The sequence below is a fragment of the Marmota monax genome, unplaced genomic scaffold (assembly GCF_021218885.2).
Source record: "Marmota monax isolate L192 unplaced genomic scaffold, Marmota_monax_Labrador192_F-V1.1 WCK01_AAM20220418_F8-fsc00011, whole genome shotgun sequence".
Classification (NCBI taxonomy): domain Eukaryota; kingdom Metazoa; phylum Chordata; class Mammalia; order Rodentia; family Sciuridae; genus Marmota; species Marmota monax.
In genome coordinates, this window is record NW_026693082.1 from 20,637,441 (window position 1) to 20,656,774 (window position 19,334).

General features: G+C 38.2%; 1 protein-coding gene across 2 annotated transcripts in view; it reads left to right on the top strand.

Moving 5' to 3' along the window:
• Positions 1-19,334, top strand: part of Lcp1 (lymphocyte cytosolic protein 1) — a 78,781-nt gene that overhangs the window by 45,025 nt on the left and 14,422 nt on the right. For both annotated transcript variants that reach the window (XM_046454108.2, XM_058582579.1), the window contains exons 4-14: positions 1,243-1,331; positions 1,911-2,074; positions 2,251-2,380; positions 4,801-4,933; positions 7,659-7,740; positions 9,225-9,390; positions 11,027-11,169; positions 13,576-13,671; positions 14,953-15,148; positions 17,336-17,414; positions 18,580-18,694. In XM_046454108.2, the coding sequence (XP_046310064.1) occupies positions 1,268-1,331; positions 1,911-2,074; positions 2,251-2,380; positions 4,801-4,933; positions 7,659-7,740; positions 9,225-9,390; positions 11,027-11,169; positions 13,576-13,671; positions 14,953-15,148; positions 17,336-17,414; positions 18,580-18,694 (1,368 nt within the window). In that variant the 5' untranslated portion in view covers positions 1,243-1,267. The remainder of the gene's footprint in view (positions 1-1,242; positions 1,332-1,910; positions 2,075-2,250; positions 2,381-4,800; positions 4,934-7,658; positions 7,741-9,224; positions 9,391-11,026; positions 11,170-13,575; positions 13,672-14,952; positions 15,149-17,335; positions 17,415-18,579; positions 18,695-19,334) is intronic.

Below are 19,334 nucleotides of genomic sequence, written 5' to 3' on the forward strand. Positions count from 1 at the left end.
CTGGTACCACACCCTACCCCCAAAATTGATATATTTACTAAAATGTTCAAAATATAATTATATTTAGAAATACTGTATCCTCCCCACCAGGAAATCCTGTAAGCTTCAGTAGAACTCCTATTGAAACATACTGGTGTATGTGTGGATTACCAAGGAGTTTGAAGAACATAATCCATCTTTTGTTTCGTTCTCTCTCCAGCCCCTAGAGGGCAGCAATGATGCACAGCGAATGGGAAATTGCTCAAACACCAACCAGCATGTTTTTCAGCAAGACCAGCTTTTCTGAGAAAGTGCCTCCGATTCCCTTATATGAATTATTAGAGGGTCAGCTTCCTTTTTTTCAATCTCCAAAGATGTAGAGAACTTTGATTGACCCCTTTCAAATTTATAAAATGTAATTTTCATCTTTGCCAAACATATTCATTTTAAATATGATTGCAACGATAACTCTAAAAAGACATTTACATGTGGCTCAGCAGTAGAGTGCTTGCCTAGCATGTGCTAGGTTCTGGGTTCAATCCTCAGCACTACATAAAAATAAATAGAGGGTATTGTGTCCAACTACAACTAAAAATAATTTTTTTAAAAAAAAGACATTTACATAAAAGTTACGCATTTTAGTTATATATTTCTGTGTAACAAACTACTCCAAAATGTTGTGATTTGTCATCTCTCTCTATTCTACTGGTTAACTGAGCAGAGCTGGGCAGTTCTGTTTTTTGTGATGCTGGCTGGGACCGTGATCATCTGAGAGCTCAAATGGGCCAGAGGTCCAAGGAGGCCACATCAGGGAGCTCAGCAAGCAGAACACCTGGTTCTTTTCTGCTGGCTCCTTTGTGTGCCTTGAACATCTCACAGCATCAAGGGGGAGTGTCCCAGGATTGAGCATTCCAAAAGGAAGGAAGCTAGGCTTCCTGGCATAGACATTGCTTCTACCATCTTCCAACAGTCAAAACAATCACAAGATCAGCCCAGATTCAAGTGAAGGGAAATAAACTCTATCTCTGGATGTGAGGAGACTATTTCCACAGGGAAGGGAGAAATTGTTGGGGGCTGTCCTTGGACACCACCACAGGGAGGGTTGAGAGGAAGCCTGTTTTTGACTTACATTTTGGAAAGTCAGAGGGAAATCATAGGCAATGCAGAAGAGCACTTCTTTATCTAATAAATGGGATTTGCTTCTGAACATGGTACAAAACTGAGGGTACACAAAAGTCATTCCTGTGTTCTTCTCCTCCCCAGAGCTGTTACATAAAGAAGTGAAAAAATGGCCAGAGGATCGGTATCCGATGAGGAAATGATGGAGCTCAGAGAGGCTTTTGCCAAAGTTGGTGAGTAGACCTGGTACCTTAGTTGCACAGTTCTTTTCTCTATTGAGTAGCTTTGGAACAGATTCGATGAAATGGTGACATGGGCCAAACAGCATCAGTGACAGGGGACCAGTGGGGTTGGTTAAAGGAAACTTAATTTTAAAAGATCTGCTTCAAGGAAATCACTTCTTTCTGTATCAAAACATGGAAGAGTGACTTTTTGACCCATAGCTTTTGTCTGGAGTTAGTCCCTATGGGTCGTCCTTTCTGTCTCGTCTGTTTTCATTGGTTTCCTGTGACACATTTTCTCTTACTTTTTATCACTAAACCTATGGTTTACTTAAGAGTTTCCAGAGAGTTCCTTCAGATTCTGTTGCCAGAGCCTCTGTTTTGAAATTCTGACTCTTTAACTGTGAATGTTGAAAGTGATGCCAAAGCCCATATATAGTAGCAACATGCCTCTTGTGACACTGTGACTCTTGAGGGTCAGGACTCAACCTTGAATGCCCCCCCCAATTCCCTCACTTCCCTTATTCTTCTCTACCTCTAAAGACTGTGCTTGAACGTCCCTGAAACTTCACTGTGCTGTTTGCATTACAGACACTGATGGCAATGGGTACATCAGCTGCAATGAGTTGAATGACTTGTTTAAGGCTGCCTGCTTGCCTCTGCCTGGGTACAGAATAAGAGAAATTGCAGAAAACCTGATGGCTACTGGCGATCTGGACAAAGATGGGAAGATCAGCTTTGATGAATTTATCAAGGTGAGTATGATGTAGAACACAAGGAGATACATTTGGAACTTGGAACTTTAATTCAGTTTAAAAAAAAAAATCCAGAAAGACATTCCTACCCTCTTTGCTTCATCATGATGTGTTCTTTCCTTTGTGATTTTCTTCACCACTGCTTGGGTTTCTAAAGATACATTATACTTTTGCAGGTTTTCCATGGCCTAAAAAGCACGGATGTTGCCAAGACCTTTAGAAAAGCAATCAATAAGAAGGAAGGGATTTGTGCCATTGGTGGTACCTCAGAGCAGTCTAGTGTTGGCACCCAACATTCCTACTCAGGTAGGCTGTGCTAATGGGTGGGGACCTTAGATGGGGAGGGTGTTGGGATGATGCAAGAGCTGAAGATTGAAGGAGAAGGAAATGTGTGGAAAAAGTCCAGCACTTCTGGGGTTATAGATTCTAAACTTGATTTTCAAACCTAAGGGGTGAATGCAAACATGACTTTATGGTCTACCACCTGTTTTCCTGGGTGTAAGTGGGCCAGGTACAGGAGCAGTCATGGCTCCAGGAAACGTCCAATACTAAGTGATCTCTTCAACATTTAAAAAATGCTTTATAGGTTACCAGAATTCCTTTGTAAACCTTACAGACAAAATTAGCTACTTGAGCTTTTGTCTTGAACATAATGATCATTCTTAAGGCCAGTTGAGTGGTCAAAACTTTATGTTTTCATTGATTTGAAAGAAAGTTGTTTATTTGTTCTGAAAGCTGCCATCCAGCAGCTTTAATGGAAATTTCTAATAGCAAAAAAAAAAGGTAGAGATATCCAATATTTCCCAAACAGAGCTCTTTAGAACATCAATTGGTCTTAACAATACATTTGTGGTTAAATATTGCCCATGGTTGCTAAGACAGAGTTGTTTCACCTTTTATTTTTAAGTACAAGAATTTTTCAGAGCCTTTGCTATTGTCAGATGGGCATTATGAATCTGCAAGACCGGGATTCACGGGGCAGTGTTCCCCAAACATTTGTGATTCCAAGAGACACTTGCTTTTTTTTTTTTTTGCAGGTGCAAAAATAATTTATTGTGAATGTTTTCAAAGTCATTCTCCATTAAAATTCTTCATTATATTCCAAAAAGTACAATTACACTAAAAGATTCACTTTTGACATGTAAAAAGTAAAGAGGAAGAAGAAAAATTCACTAATTTAAGGAACTATCCTTATAATGAAACAATGAGTTATAATACATGGAGACACTTGCTTTTAATGACACACGATTTGGGAAGTTCATAGTATAAGTACATAGTATAAGGCATAACTTGAGGTTTTACTAAAACTTCTAAGATCAACTCATAGCAGCTTTGCTGATAGGAAGGAAAGATTAGATTAGATCACAAATGATTTCATGTCATAGCAGTTTACTATAATTGCACAAAGAAAAGACACTTCACAAAGAAGAAATATGATCTGTCAATAAATATATGAAAAAAATGTTCCACACCTCTAGCAATTAGAGAAATGCAAATTAAAACTATATTTAGATTTCATCTCACTCCAGTCAGAATGGCAATTATCAAGAATACAAGCAATAATAAATGTTGGCGAGGACATGGGGAAAAAGGTACACTCATACATTTCTAATAGGACTGCAAATTGGTGCAACCACTCTGGTGCAACCACAGAGAAAACTTGGAATGGATCCACCATTTAACCTAGTTATCCCACTCCTTGGTTTATACCCAAAGGACTTAAAATCAGCATACTATAGTGACGTGGCCACATTAGTGTTTATAGAGCTCAATTCACAATAGCTAAACTATGGAACCAACCTAAGTGTCCTTCAACAGATGAATGGATAAAGAAAATGTGGTACATATACACAATGAAATATTACTCATCCATTAAAAAAAATGAAATTATCACATTTGCCAGTAAATGGATGGAACTGGAGAATATCATGCTAAATTAAATGAGCCAATCCCAAAAATCAAAGGCTGAATGTTTTCTCTGATATGTAAATGCTAATTTCACAATAAGGGGTAGGAGTTGGGGAAGATTAGAAGTACTTTGGATTAGAAAAAGGGAAATGAAGGGAAGGGAGGAACGAGGGGACTGGAAATAGGAAGGTTAGTAGAATGAATTGGACATTACTATCCCATGTGCATATATGATTACATGACCAGTCATTACATGACCATGATGACATTCTACATCATGTACAACCAGACAATCCATATATGTATAATATATCAAAATATCAAAATATGTTCTACTATCATGTTTAATTAGAACAAATTTAAAAAACAAAGAAGCTCAGAGATACTGTTCACGATTGTCCAGCACTTAAATTAGCAGGGCTACAAGCAGACCCCAAGTTTTATCCTATAAGAATTAGACTGTATTTAAATTATACCTATGTATCTATACTTAAATTATACCTATATAAATATTTTTATTAGTTTAATGCATTTACATATATATATAAATACATGTATATATTTGTTTCTAAATATATATGCATGTTTTGTTTTGTTCTAAATCTGCTTGCTATATGTTTTATAATTGGAGTGAACACAGGTTCTGTTCCAAGTGACTGGAGATTTTTAAATGTCAACAAATATAAGACAATAAGATAATGAACTGAATAACCTTGTAATGTCCCTCCTGAGCATGAGAATCTGATATCCATGTGGATAATCTGATTTATATCACATCTTCACATTGCAAATAAGTTATTTTAATCTTTTACTTGTAGAGGAAGAAAAGTATGCGTTTGTCAACTGGATAAACAAAGCCCTAGAAAATGATCCCGACTGTCGCCATGTCATCCCGATGAATCCAAACACCAATGATCTCTTTAGTGCTGTTGGGGACGGCATTGTCCTTTGGTAAATAAACTTCCTCTTGGTTTCCAAAGAATTGCCCATTTTCTGGAATGTCACAATTAAAAGTGTTTATCTTGGGCCACTTCCTTTGGTGCTCAGCTGTGATGGGTATACTTTTATGGACTTTTTAATTTGACTGGATCCAGGAGAGCAAACGATTTCAGAAGCAATTTATAATGAAAAAAAAAAAAAAAAAAAAACTTTATTTCTTGGATGGAGAGGAAGGATGCACAATATAGAGCTAAGCATAAACAAAGCAGGGGGAGGGGAGAGACAGGCAAGGTGAAAGGTGGCTATTTTTAGAATATGTGCCATTTTATTTCAACTGAGCATGGCCTAATGTGAGAGCAGATAGTCTTAAGAATAGCAGGAAGGTAATGGAAACAATCCAATACACACTGTATTCCTTAAGCAAAGAGGCTTTTAAGTGGTATACACAAATACTCAGGACACAGGGCACCTGGGAAAGGGGGATGTATTCTCTCCACAAGAGAGCTCTGAATAGGGTGGTCAGTTCAGGATGGGTATTTGAGGGTGGGGTACTAGAATCCAGGGTCTTGTGCATGCTAGGCAAACACTCTACTACTGAGCTACATCCCTAGCCCTTTATTTTATTTTGAGACAGGGTCTTACTAAGTTTCTGAGGACAGCCTCCAACTTGGGATCCTCCTGCCTCAGCCTTCTGAGCAGCTGGGATTACAGGCATGTGCCACCTTGCCCAGCTAGGATGGTGTCTTTGAAACTGACTCTATAGTTCTCAGCAGCTGCTCTGTCATTGCAGACTGAGTGTTAGTGAGTAGCTGGAGATACTCATTATGTGGTGAGCTCAGGAGTGATGGAAAGGATGGGTGGGCAAGACCCTGAGCCTCTCTCCTGTGCTTCACCCAAAGCAATTGTGCTTTGGGTATTTTATTAGATTTTATCATGAGATTAAATTTTAAGGATTCCACTGCTAAAAGTGAAATTTTTTAAAAAAAGTTTTAAATCCTAGCCTGCAGGATCAAGTCTGCCTTCTTAGGTTGGCACCCAAGGCACCCCATGGCATTCCTTCACTCTCCTACTTTACCTCCCCAGCCCCCAGGGCGTATGGGTACCCAGCCCAGGTTGAGGGCTGCACAGGCAACTGCATGAATGACTAAGGAAATCAGCAGACACGCCCTGTGGGTCCCCCACCCCATGCACCCAGCTTGTAACCTGTAACTACGCTTTGCCTTCCATTTTCCTTTTAAGAGCGCCCTTTCCTGGCCCCTCCTCCTGTGCAAATCCATAGGCCCTGGCATTTTCTGGCCTATCCCATCCCCCAGTGATTTCTTCCTTTACTGAACAGAGGACATATTACTTATAATACTTTGGGAACTATTAAAATGTTCTGCTTTTAGAGTATTATGCAACTTTTCATATCCGTGCATTTTGTCTCTGTAATTGGACTAAAAGCTTTTAAAGGAAAGAGAATCTTGTTTGTGTCAGTCACTCCCCTTCACTATCTCCCAGAGCTTCACTTGTTTACTACTAGATTTTCATTTCTGAAATGATGAGTTAGGAATATGTTTCACTTAATTTGTAGCATAGAACCTTTTATTTAAATATACATATACATAAGCATGCCCACACACACTCAACATATATATGTATATATATAAAATATATTATTATTCCATGTTATGGAAATATATCACTAAAAATTAGCTACACATACAAAAACCACTAGTTGCTTAAAAATTGTAGGAAAAGCTGGGCGTGGTGGCACAGGCCTTAATCCCAGCACCTCAGGAGGCTGAGGCAGGAGGATTGTGAGTTCAAAGACGGCCTCAGGAACTTAGTGAGGCCCTAAGCAAAACAGCAAGACCCTGTCTCTAAATAAATTATAAAAAAGGGCTGGGGATGTGGCTCAGTAATTAAGCACCCCTAGGTTTAATCCCCAGTGCCAAAAGAAAAAATTGTAGGAAAATATGTTAATGCTGATTTCTCATTAAGAAAGAAGTAGTCATAGTTGCATTTACCACTTTTTAAAATCTGTGGTATTGTTCCTTTTGGATATTTGTTTTCACTTCCTTTCTTTAAATAAGATGGAGATGACCTAAAGGAATTTTTTTTTGGGGGGGAGGGCAATTGAAGACTAAATGTATACTAACTTGGATAAAATCAGGTTTTTTTTAATATCAATGATTGCAAGCTTTGGATGTCCGATCGATCAATGTATTATTTACTTATTAAGTGGGGGAAGTTTAGAATTCACTAATTAAATAATTACTATAAAAGGATATGAAAGAGTCATTCATCATATAATTATTAAGGTATTGATCTGATTCAAATAGAAATGTAGGCATTATATAAACTCAGAAGTGTATTGATAGTCTTTTATGTAGTGGGAACAATTTTCATGGCTAAGAAAGCAGAAGTACTCATGGGGTATTTGCTTTGGTCTTCCACCTGGAATTTTCTAATGTGCTATGGGAGCCAGAGTAATTTTTGTAGCTGTTGGGGTATGTGGATAAGAAGTGGAATCCTCATAACTCGCCTCACTAAAATAAGATGGCTTCGGGAACAGTAGCCTTTCCCACAGAGAGTTTGAGTCTTATCAAAATGGCACAGCTGATTTTTATATCGAAATATGGAGTACACAGATTGTGTTGTGTTCAATTATGATGCTGCTGGAATTTAAATTCAATGTTACCAGGCTTTGTTATGCAGAAATCTGCTTTCTTTAATTTAATTGTTTCCCTTTCAGTAAAATGATCAACCTATCAGTGCCAGACACAATCGATGAAAGAACAATCAACAAAAAGAAACTGACCCCTTTCACCATTCAGGTATGTCTCCACCATTACTTAGTACAGGATGGGTTTGGAAAGAAAGAACACCATTGAACTAAGTCGTGTTTTTGCAGGAGTTCAAACACTATTCCCCAAACCTAGGCTTTGGACTGGTGATTTGCCATAACTAATGGAGGTAGATGAATACATCTCTGTCTTTTCCTTTATCAGTATAGTAGGTGGGAGAGAAGGTGGTGCAGTGTTGGTAGCTGGCGGGGGATTGTATGTTTGTTTGGGCCAATTAGGAGTCAAATTCACATTGGCTAAAGTTTTAACTCACACTCCCCCTGGTAATTTATCTTGGAGTTGATGCCAAATCCATAGCATTTAACTGAAGAGATAATAAGCCTTTCTAGGAAGTGAGGGAGTGAAAAATGGGAAGTTTTCCAACAACCTTCACGTGATGCTGCCACAGCCACCAGTATAATAAATACAACTTGCTTTTATTCCTTCAGTTTAACTGGAACTGTCACCAGCAGGTCCTCTCTTATGTTCCAATCATTTAACATTATTGCAATTCTCTTGCTTAGAAACCATGTCTTCTTACTTCTTAACTCATAAATGATACATTATCTCCTATTTGGGTGTAACCCAAACCCTGTGTTCTTTTTAAATGGAAGTGGTGACCAAATTGAGACTCATGATTAAGCATAGAAATGCACTTAATGTTAAATGTTTTCATAATCTTGGCCATAAGTAGAAACTTTTTTTTTTAATTCATCATTTGAGCACTAGGATAAGAACCCTGGTGCTTTTAATTTATCATAAAAACAACTTTTATACATTTCTGACATTGGTATGGACCCAAGGATAGTAGACTCCAGCCTGAAAATGTCATTGATGCTATTCCAAATGCATGTGAGTTCCATTACATGCATCATCATTAGTCATAGCCACATATGCTCTACATTCACACACGCGTGCATGTGTGTGCTCAGTTTCCCTAGTTATTATGAATGCTCAGTAAGTTGTCTTCTTAAAAAACCTTCCATCTCTTTCTGGAATTTGATTTGTGTCTTTTTCATTTATTCCTGTAATACACAGTCTGCAAGTCGAAAAGCTAGTGTGTTGGTCTCTTTTATGACCGTATTTATGACAATAAATGTCTCATTAATGATAGCTAGTGGCAGGACAGGGACTTCCCCCAAAGGTGCCCTTTTGTTTCTGGCCAGTAGATGCTGAGTGTGTAGGCTTCATTGCAGGGCAAGATGAAGTATAAGACTCATTAATTTCCTGCTGACCAGCATGGGCCTTGCATTTGGGGTGCTGGTTTGACAGAATAGGCCACTGCATAAGCTCGGTGTCTGGATTACTGTATTTTTCCTTCTTATCATTATTCACTGCACTTCCTCAGTGTTAAAATTAGTAAAGACCATGCATCTAGGCCTGTGAACATTCTAGAAGAAAAATGTTGTTGTTTGTTGTCAAACTTAGCATCTACAAAGCAAAAGAACCAAACTTGCATTTTTTTTCTCCCTTAGGAAAATTTGAACTTGGCTCTGAACTCTGCCTCAGCCATTGGGTGCCATGTGGTTAACATAGGGGCTGAGGACCTGAAGGAGGGGAAACCCTATCTGGTCCTTGGACTTCTGTGGCAAGTCATCAAGATTGGGTTGTTTGCTGACATTGAACTCAGCAGAAATGAAGGTAGGACCCAAACCCCTAAGGCTGTGGGTGACCTAGTTCCATTAATGCCCATGTCAGGGACTATCAGAGGATGAGATCAGGAATTCTCAAGTTTAGAAAACTATACAGTTATATTGAGTCCATGGTATTAATGTAACAGATTCTATCCATAATAACCCAGACTTTTTAAAATGACAGAACAAAAGCTTTTTAAGACCACAGACTAATAATGTTGCTTGTTTAGAGCAGAGAGCACAGTCTCACTGTCTGCAACTTCAACCTCAAGAGCTTTTTTTGAGAGCTCACTTTGCCTTTAGATTCTTCATGACAAATATTACTAAGCTTTAACTTACATTTTGTGAAGCAAATCACATTCATATACTTGAGTATATGCACCAGATTGGGAGAAACTTGGTCTGCTTCTTATCAAGACTGTAGAGGAAAGTTGTGGGCCATTGGTACAAAATTGCATTTTTGTAGGATGAATAAATCCAGAGATCTGATGTAAAACATAAGGATTATGGTTAATAATATGTGTCATGTATTGGTAATTTGCCAGAAAAGTAGATTTTAGGTACTCTTACCACCAAAAGAAAAGGAAAAATAAACACTCATAATGTTGACAGGTTTTGATATTTGCTTGACTATATGAATCACTTCACTATGTGTAGCAGGATGAGTTTATCAAAGCATCATGCTGTTTACCTTAAATATATACAAGAGTTAGAAAAATTAGAAAAAGACTAGAAAAAATTGCACTTGGATTTTTGAAATTCTGAACTAAATATGCAGCTGCCAATCTTATTCTCTCACCCTCCTGTCTGCATTTAAACAGTGACAGCCCAGTTGCTTAGACAGAGATAGACCTTGACAGGTATCATACTAATCACAACATTACACTTAAGTTTTCAGGTTCAGATCCAAACAATATGAATTCCATACCCAAATTCTAATCTTCAGTTGTAAAGAATTTTTTAATCATTTTGTGTAAATCAAAATAACCAATAAAGAACCCTGAGAAATCACCCTGAAACCAATATATTAGACATAATGTAAAGAGACAAAAAAAGCAGATAGAAATATTAAAACCCATGAGAAAGAATATTGATTTTTCAAGTTCAAATCAGCTAAATTTAAACCTAATTGAGCAAAAACGATTTATTCATCTGGGGAAACAGAGGAGAATTGATTACATTGTCAGATTGCTATAATTATGCAGGTAAACATTTGAAATACAAAATTCTTATGGTGATAGACAGGAGAACATTGATTGTCATTATCACAAAATTGATCTCTTAAAAGCAAAATGGTTGTCAAATGGTGAAATGTGGTCTGATAGAGGCAGCCGAGCATCCCAAGCCAATGTTCTTGGTTATTTTTGTGACTCTGCCCCTGTGTTCTCAGATGTAGCATTGAGATTCTCTGGTGCCTTGTCTTCTCCACATGAAAAATGGGGATAATGAGTAAGCTGCAATAGCACACACCTCCTTTGAGACATAATAGTATTTATTCAATGAGAGAGGCTGTAAGAACCTGTGCACCAGAAAGATAATGCAGCTCTCTGACTTTCCAGCAGGGATCCATGAGAATTACAATGAATCCCCTTAAACATGCCATGTATTTATTTTTGTTCATTTGTGTGTGTGTGCTTTTTCAGCCCTGATTGCTCTTTTGAGAGAAGGGGAGAGCCTGGAAGATTTGATGAAGCTCTCCCCTGAAGATCTCCTTCTGAGGTGGGCTAATTACCACCTGGAAAATGCAGGCTGCAATAAAATCAGCAACTTCAGCACTGACATCAAGGTAGGGGCAGTGTTATCTGAGCATCACTAACTCCTGCAGTAAAGGGAGTTTTGGGCATCGGTGGAGGAGAGACAGATGCTGGGCCTCCTGTCTTCAGAACTCTAAGGTTCATCTGGTCCTTTTTTGGAGCCACTCACTGTCCTTCAGAGGGCATCTCTAATTCTGGGCCACACTCACATCTATCCAGAATCCTGGCATAGTATGCAAGGAAGATGAGTCTGGCTTGGAGTTTCAGTATCAGAAAGTAGAGGGACAAGGGTAGGAGAGTGCCAGGCAAGAGATGAGACCCTTTTTTAGGTAAAGAGAGTATACACAGGACTCTAAAATGGCTCTGGTGTCATAAACGGGAGCACCTGAGGGGGGTTCCCTTTAACATTACACCAGGTTGACTCTTCTCATTCGACTACTAGTAGCAAACATGGTGTCTCCTACACACCAGGCATGGGTCTAACTGCTGTGTGCATGCCTTGACTCACTTAATCCTCACCACTAGCCCTGAGATCAAGATTATTATTCTCTCATTTTACAAATAAGGGAACTGAGATAAGGAGTCCTCAAGGGGAAAGGCTGGGGAGGTGTGCAAGTTTACGAAGTTCCATGACCAGGTGAGAACAGTCAGCTGTTGGCGGCGATGACAAAGGGACCAAGGTAGGACGCACTTAAGGAGCATTTCAGGATGAGCAGAAAGCAACTCCCATAAGAACTGGTGTGAGATGCTGAGACGCAACACAAGGAGGTATTTCAGTATCCACTTTCTCAAAAATTAAAGAAGTTTCCTCCAAACAGAGAGCAAAGGAAAGGTAATGTGACCTGCCAAGAGTCCACCAGGCCTATAATTCTTCAGTTACAGGTTCCGGCTGCTTCACCACAAAAACTCAATGGTGCCGGGCACTCAGGGTCCACCAGACACAGGACTAGTGCAAAGCTTTGTGGGTGGAAAGGTCCTCATTCCTTAGGATTTAAGCCCAGTTCACTCTTCTAACCTTATAACTTCCACTGACTATCAACATTCTTCTAGCAATAGCCACCGAAATGGGGTTTAGCAGGCACTGGACCTCAGCTCTCTTTGTGATCAATAGTGAAGCCCTTTGATGGTTGCAAAACATTTCAAGCAAAGTTAGGCTGCTTCATTGCAGCCATAAATTTACCAGATTTCCTAGCAAAAAAAAAAAAAAAAAAAAAAAAGCTGTGCTCTTCAGAAAAATAACCATTTTGAACTTTGGGAAGTGTCTGTCTGAGACAGGAACTGGCAGGCTGAGCACTTACAGGGTTGTGCCCAGGGAGCAGCAGAGGCCTGTGCTGCAGGGTGTGTCTGAGGAGCCAGCAGCTTCAGGAGGTGTCTTTAAATTACATAAAATTAGCAAGAACAGAGTAGGGGAGTGAGAAAGGCAAAGTGAAAAAGATGTAACATCTGGCAGGCAGTTTGTAGGGGTGCCTACCACCTGCATGGAACTTTCACTGACTTCAAAATAGAGAAAAATAAGAGGAAGGGAAGGTAGAAAGAAAGGAGATGAAAACCGTTTCCCCAGGTGCAACATCAGTGGCTCCCGTCTTCCCGTTCTCACTTTTCTAATGTCTACGTGGTGAGCATACATCTGCTCTGCCCAGACCCACCCAGTTTTCAAAATGTTTAGCAGCTGGTTTTCCAGTCTTTAAGAAAAATTAAGATGCTATTAAATGATTTTATTACTTGAAATTCTGTATGATTTCATTGACTGAGAATAAATTTGTATTTTTAAGACTGTGATTCTGAGAATTCTGTGTCAATAAGCATATTCCAGAATCTAAGAAAACTTGAGAATTTATTACCTATATGCCATCTGTTATAACTAAATTTAACCATTTTTCTAGTTTCTAGAGAAACACTGAATTTACTTGTTTTTATAATATTTCTCCTTTTACAAAAAAGACTTCTTGTTAATGCTTCAACCTTCTGTCTTTGAAATCTTTATTTTTCTTTTGCTGATTGTCCATTTAAATGTATTTTTAAACTCTGCTTTAAACTTCTGCTTCCTTTTTCTGTCACTTTTTTTTTAATTAAACCTTAGCTGACTGACTTCTACAGCAATATAAAGGTATATATATTTTCCTGTATACAATTTAATATGCATAAATAAGTTGTTTTTCTCCCCTATGGATGACCACAAAAAATCTGCTCCTTTGGGTTGCCTTTTGTGTATGTCCTGTATTTTTAATTGTTATACTCCTTTAAAAAGAAAAGCAAATGCAATATGCAACCAAATAAAATATTCAAATTAGTGAATGTTTCTAGCTTTGGTAATTAAGTGACATTCTTGAATGACAGTATAATAAGAAATAAAATGTTTGCTTTGGGGAAATCATTGTAGAGCTAAGTATGTAATTAGCTGTGCTGTTTTGATACCATAATTTCTTAATTTTTCACAGGATTCAAAAGCTTATTACCACCTGCTTGAGCAGGTGGCTCCCAAAGGAGATGAAGAAGGTATCCCTGCTGTCGTTATTGACATGTCAGGACTAAGGGTAAGACAACAGACACTGTGTTTACCTTGGTTACTCCATTGCTCTCTGCATGACCCCTTCTCTGGAGTCCTGCTTAAATCCTTATTAAACTATTAAAAACTGTCGACAGTTTTCAATAATAATTGTGGAAAACTGAATTTACAAATAAAACATTAAAGAAAGAAACAAATGTTAATGAAATGCTGGATTTCTTTATATGTCCTTCATCCCACAGGCTTTAAATACCAACACAGTTCTGCATGTTAAAATGTTAGCTCCCCCCACCCATTTAGTTTTATTTTATTTTCCATTGACACATAAGTATAACAAGTGTGGGGTGCAGTGTGGTGTTTCAATGCCTAGGTCCATGGGGTAATGATTAGGAGCAAGTCCTTCAGTTTTGCCACCACTTTTAATACTACTGATCTTGAGAAGTAGCCTTGTCCATTTGTGGGCTTTGTTTGATATCACTGGAATTAAATCCAATGAATTAATATCAAAGTCAACTCATTCCTGAATGAGAAATAAAGTAAAAGCAAATAAGAAGTAAAACTCACAGAAGGCTATTGTCCTCAACCTAAGAAATAATTCAAAAGTTCTGTTTCTAAAAATTGGTGCTTTCTTAGAGTTTATGAGAAGTAGACCATATTTCAAAAAATTTTAGCCTTAAGACTGCTTACAAATAACTGAGGATGCTCTACAGTTATTTGGGCATGTGAAATTAGTGGTTCTCAATCTTCAAGAGCCAAACAGATGTCCTAAATTTTTCAGTGATAATATACAGTTCACTCTTATTAGCTGATATTTATTTTGTTTGGGTATACCAACTCAGTGTGGGAAATCAGGTATTCTTATTGACAGATGTAAATATCTATTATGAATTAGAAACAGGAATATAAATTATTATTTAATAAACTTTATAAATAGACAAAAACTCAAGAAGTCTATGCCAGAATATAATAAAAAGGAAGCTTGATGACTTAAAATAATTAAGATAAACTCAAACAGTAAGATTTCAAAAATCCACTGAATTTCTTTAAAAACAGAGCAACCTACCATTCATCTGAAATGGCTCTAGATAGAGATGAGAAGTCTCAATTGCCTATTTCTGAGATTCTTTTTACTTGGGACTTTCTGATTTGAGTGCAGGTACATGTAAGTAATAATGTATTGTTGCTGTGCATCTATTGGAGACACATTAAGGATTTTCAGTGGAATTCCCATTTCTTTTTCACCTTATACACATCCACATTGTGCATGGGGAGTCTTGACCCAGTCTTGAGATGTCCTTTTTCATTGCAGGAGAAGGATGACATCCAGAGGGCAGAATGCATGCTGCAGCAAGCAGAAAGGCTGGGCTGCCGGCAGTTTGTCACAGCCACAGATGTTGTCCGAGGGAACCCCAAGTTGAACTTGGCCTTTATAGCCAACCTCTTTAATAGATACCCTGCCTTGCACAAGCCAGAGAACCAGGACATCGACTGGGGTGCTCTGGAAGGTAACTATAAACCAGTTGCTTAAGATATTTGGAGAAATGCTCCCGAATCTAATGCAGTGGCAACTCAGAATCACCTCTGAAGAAGATAAAAAATCCCCCCCTCCTGCAAACAGCACACCAATTATCTGATTACATCAAATAGAATAAATTAATCAAGTCAATTATAGCCAAGCAGGAATAATCAAATACGATCATTTCACATCCATTATATTCAGGTTTCATCCATTATCAGAATTAAGTGTTTCAGGGAAGACAATGCATTTAACTATTGGATGAAATCAATCCTGAGCTCCAAAAACCTAATTTATGTTCTTAATAGACTATGTTAATTCCTAGAAACAAGAAATAGCTACCACTCAAATATATAAAAATGATATTTAATTTATATCAGGATAAGCTTTCTGTTTTCATTTTATTTCTTTTATTTGGATTATTAGCAGCACAGAACAGTAGTTTGGGGCAGAATCCTGACAGTTGTATCTTGCAGGTTTAGTATCCTAAGATTGGACAAAAAGCACATGGTTTTAGTTAACTTCTACCAGCTAAAAGTGCCAGAGATGGGGCTGGGGTTGTGGTTCAGCAGTAGAGCACTCGCCTAGCACATGCAAGGCGCTGGGTTCAATTCTCACATAAAAATAAATAAATAAAATAAAGGTATTATGTCCAACTACAACTAAAAATATATATATATATATTTTTTAAAGTGCCAGAGATGTTTACTTATCCTTATTTTTTATATCATGACCTAGCCCCTTGAAACAAAAAATAAAGTCAAAATTAATATTAAATGAATGTCACCAAGCAAGGCAATACAGATTTAAAGTATTGGTGGATCCTTTTCCACAGTGCGCTCCCCTAGCTGGAAAGAGTCCGTATCTAATACTGCTGTGTTTGCACCATTTGTTATCCCATGGTCAGGAGTCTACATATTTGTTGATCTCAAGTCTATATATAAAGCCCACCAATCACCCATTTCCAGCTGCCCCTAGGATTTCACTATCTGGGACCCTCACTATCTTTTGACATGAATCGTATACAAAACAAACCATCCCTTCTCCTGTCCCCTCCCCCATTGCCTTTCCACCCCACCTCCCATCCCATCTGTTTCCATCTTTAAAAATTCTCCATTTCTATTAGTCATACCATTTGTTTTTCATTAGTCTCTGAAACTGAAGACCTTGGGTTCCACTATGATATCTTCATCTCCTTTATCCCTAAATCTATTAAGTCAACAAATACCAACAATTCTTCATTTGGAATACCTTCTAGATTGTTATTTTTCCTTTCTGTTCTTTTGGACAAATATTACCTCATACACCAATTATTTTAATAGAACTTAGGGCACTCAATTCAGCCATTCATCAAACACTTGAATGTGCCTCACACACTAGTGCCAAACACTGTTCCCTCTGCATATGTAATTTAAATGCATATCACCTCTCAGTAATTCTGCACACTGCTGCCAGGCACAATCCAGCACAGATTTCATTATATCTCTGCCTCGCTTGAGAATGTATTATAGTAATTTTAAAAAGAGCCCATAATGACTGACACTGTCTAATATATCAACCCAAATCTGCTGCCTGGCATTCAGAGATCTCCAATTCTGGTTCCAGCATTTAGACAGCCTTGTCTCTGTGTGCTGGTACTTCACAGACCCCCAACAAATCATGCCCATTCTCAACAGAGACCTTGTCTATTGCTCCCGTTATGTTCATATTTATACTCATTCCTACTTCCACCTCTTACCATCCCCCAAATGCTCTGCTGTTAACTCATTACTCTCTTTTACTAACCCAGAAAGTAAAACTCAAATTTCACCCCTCTAAATTTAGCCCATACTATTTTTGCCACATCTCAACCCAAAGAGCAAATACACCTGCCTCCTGTGTGAGTTTTATAACTCTCTGTTTAATGGCCAAGAATCTTGTTTTTCCTACAAGAATGTCAAGTCTTCATGGGCCAACTCAGAATAGTTACCCTACACAGAATCTTGCACACCACTAATAGGTGCAATGAAAATTCTTATTGAATTGAAATAGGGAGAAATTAACACAAAATAGGAAAGCTCATCCAAATCCAATAGGGTCTATTTTATTTTTTAGTCTACCTTCAGTTTTTATTGGTTAAACTTGGATAATAAAAATGGCTGACGGGCATAAAGATAATAAGTCTTCATTAATCTAGGTGAGACCAGGGAAGAGCGGACATTTAGAAACTGGATGAACTCCCTGGGTGTTAACCCTCGTGTCAATCATTTATACAGGTAAGAATGTTTGGGAACTCATCCCTAATGTGAGATGTAGAGACCGTGAAGAAAACAGGGTTCCAGTTCCACTATGGTGCACATTCTTTTCACAGAATGCATGAACCTGGATAAGGAGGTGGGGAGTGCCATAATGAGCTGCAGATGTTGGGTGTTCAGCTGAGAAACTCACCTCTGTGCACCAACCTTACGGTGTGTTTAGTAGAAGAATCATATCTCAGCAAGACAGATTTACTGTGTGTCAAAGCCTGTTCTTCTCACCATCAGGCAAAGCAATGAGGACTAGGTTTGCAGTTAAGAATCTCCTGTGCTGTTTGTTAAGCCTTGCTTATCTTCCTGGAGGCAGCGTGCATGTCTGCTGAAGGGGCACAGCTGGTCGCACCTGGGGACAGGACTCAGTTTCTCTGAGTGACACTTTTTTCACCTCTAAAGATGGAGTTACTCTTTTTTCTTCATTTTTAAAAATTTTTGGTTTATTTATTTATTTTATATATGACAGCAGAATGCATTATAATTCTTATTACATATATAGAGCACAATTTTTCATATCTCTGATTGTATACAAAGTATATTCCCACCAATTAGTCAACAGGGACTTTAATTAGTGTCTCCATACATGTACTTTGGAAAATAATGATCATCACATTCCACCATCATTAATTACCACATGCCCCCTCCCTTCCCTTCCCACCCCTCTGGCCAATCTAGAGTTCATCTATTCCTCCCATGGTCTTTCTCCCTATCCCACTATGAATCAGCCTCCTTATATCAATGAAAATATTCAGCATTTGTATTTTTGGGGATTGGCTAACTTCACTTAGCATTATCTTCTCCAACTCTATCCATTTACCTGCAGATTCCATGATTTTATTCTCTTTTATTGCTGAGTAATATCCCATTGTGTATATATGCCACATTTAAAAAATCCATTCATCTATTGAAGGGCATCTAGGTTGGCTCCACAGTTTAGCTATTGTGAATTGTGCTGCTATAAACATTGATGTGGCTGTGTCCCTGTAGTATGCTGTTTTTAAGTCCTTTGGGTATCACAGGATTATTGTGAATGTTCCTGGAGCTAAGATATAGGGAAATACCTGGCCCAGTGTAGGCCCTGAATAAAATGTTGGATATCTAAGCATTCTCCTTCTGTGTTTGTTTTATTCAGTGACTTATCAGATGCCCTGGTCATCTTCCAGCTCTATGAAAAGATTAAAGTCCCTGTTGACTGGAACAGAGTAAACAAACCACCATACCCCAAACTGGGGGGCAACATGAAGAAGGTAAACAATGACCGTTCTGATATTCCTGTAGGCAGACAAAGTCATAAGTCTGCATACGCTCTTTGTGAATACTTTATCAGAATGCCAAACTTAGATAAGTAATGTTTATCCAGGGATTAAATTATACCACAGCAATCAGAAATTTGAATAGTTTTATTAAAGCAAGTCCATTATTTCAGTTGATGACTTATTTATAATTCTATGTTGGATGTCTTTAAACATTATCATGTAAAAATTCTAATTAAGATAATTAGAGCAAGCAGAGCCACAGGGTTTTCTTCCCCAGCAGGATCCTCATTCTAATTTTCTAAAAAATTGGAGCTTTGTACTGACAGCTTGACTAGTACAAATAGTTTGTCTACTGTCAACACAGTGGGAACGTTATTTTGTAACAACAGGGTTGGCAGAACCATGTCTTACCATTTCTCCTCTTGATGACTCTTAATAAACCATGGGTAGCTACAGGAATATTTGCCCTACATGTCTATCTACTATATGAACACAGGATGGAGAATCCAGATTTTCCAAGTCTGAATTTACCTATTTTAAAAATATTATGGCCAGGTGCAGTGGTGCACACCTGTAATCCCAGCAGTTCAGGAGGCTGAGGCAGGAGGATTGTGAGTTCAAAGCCAGCCTC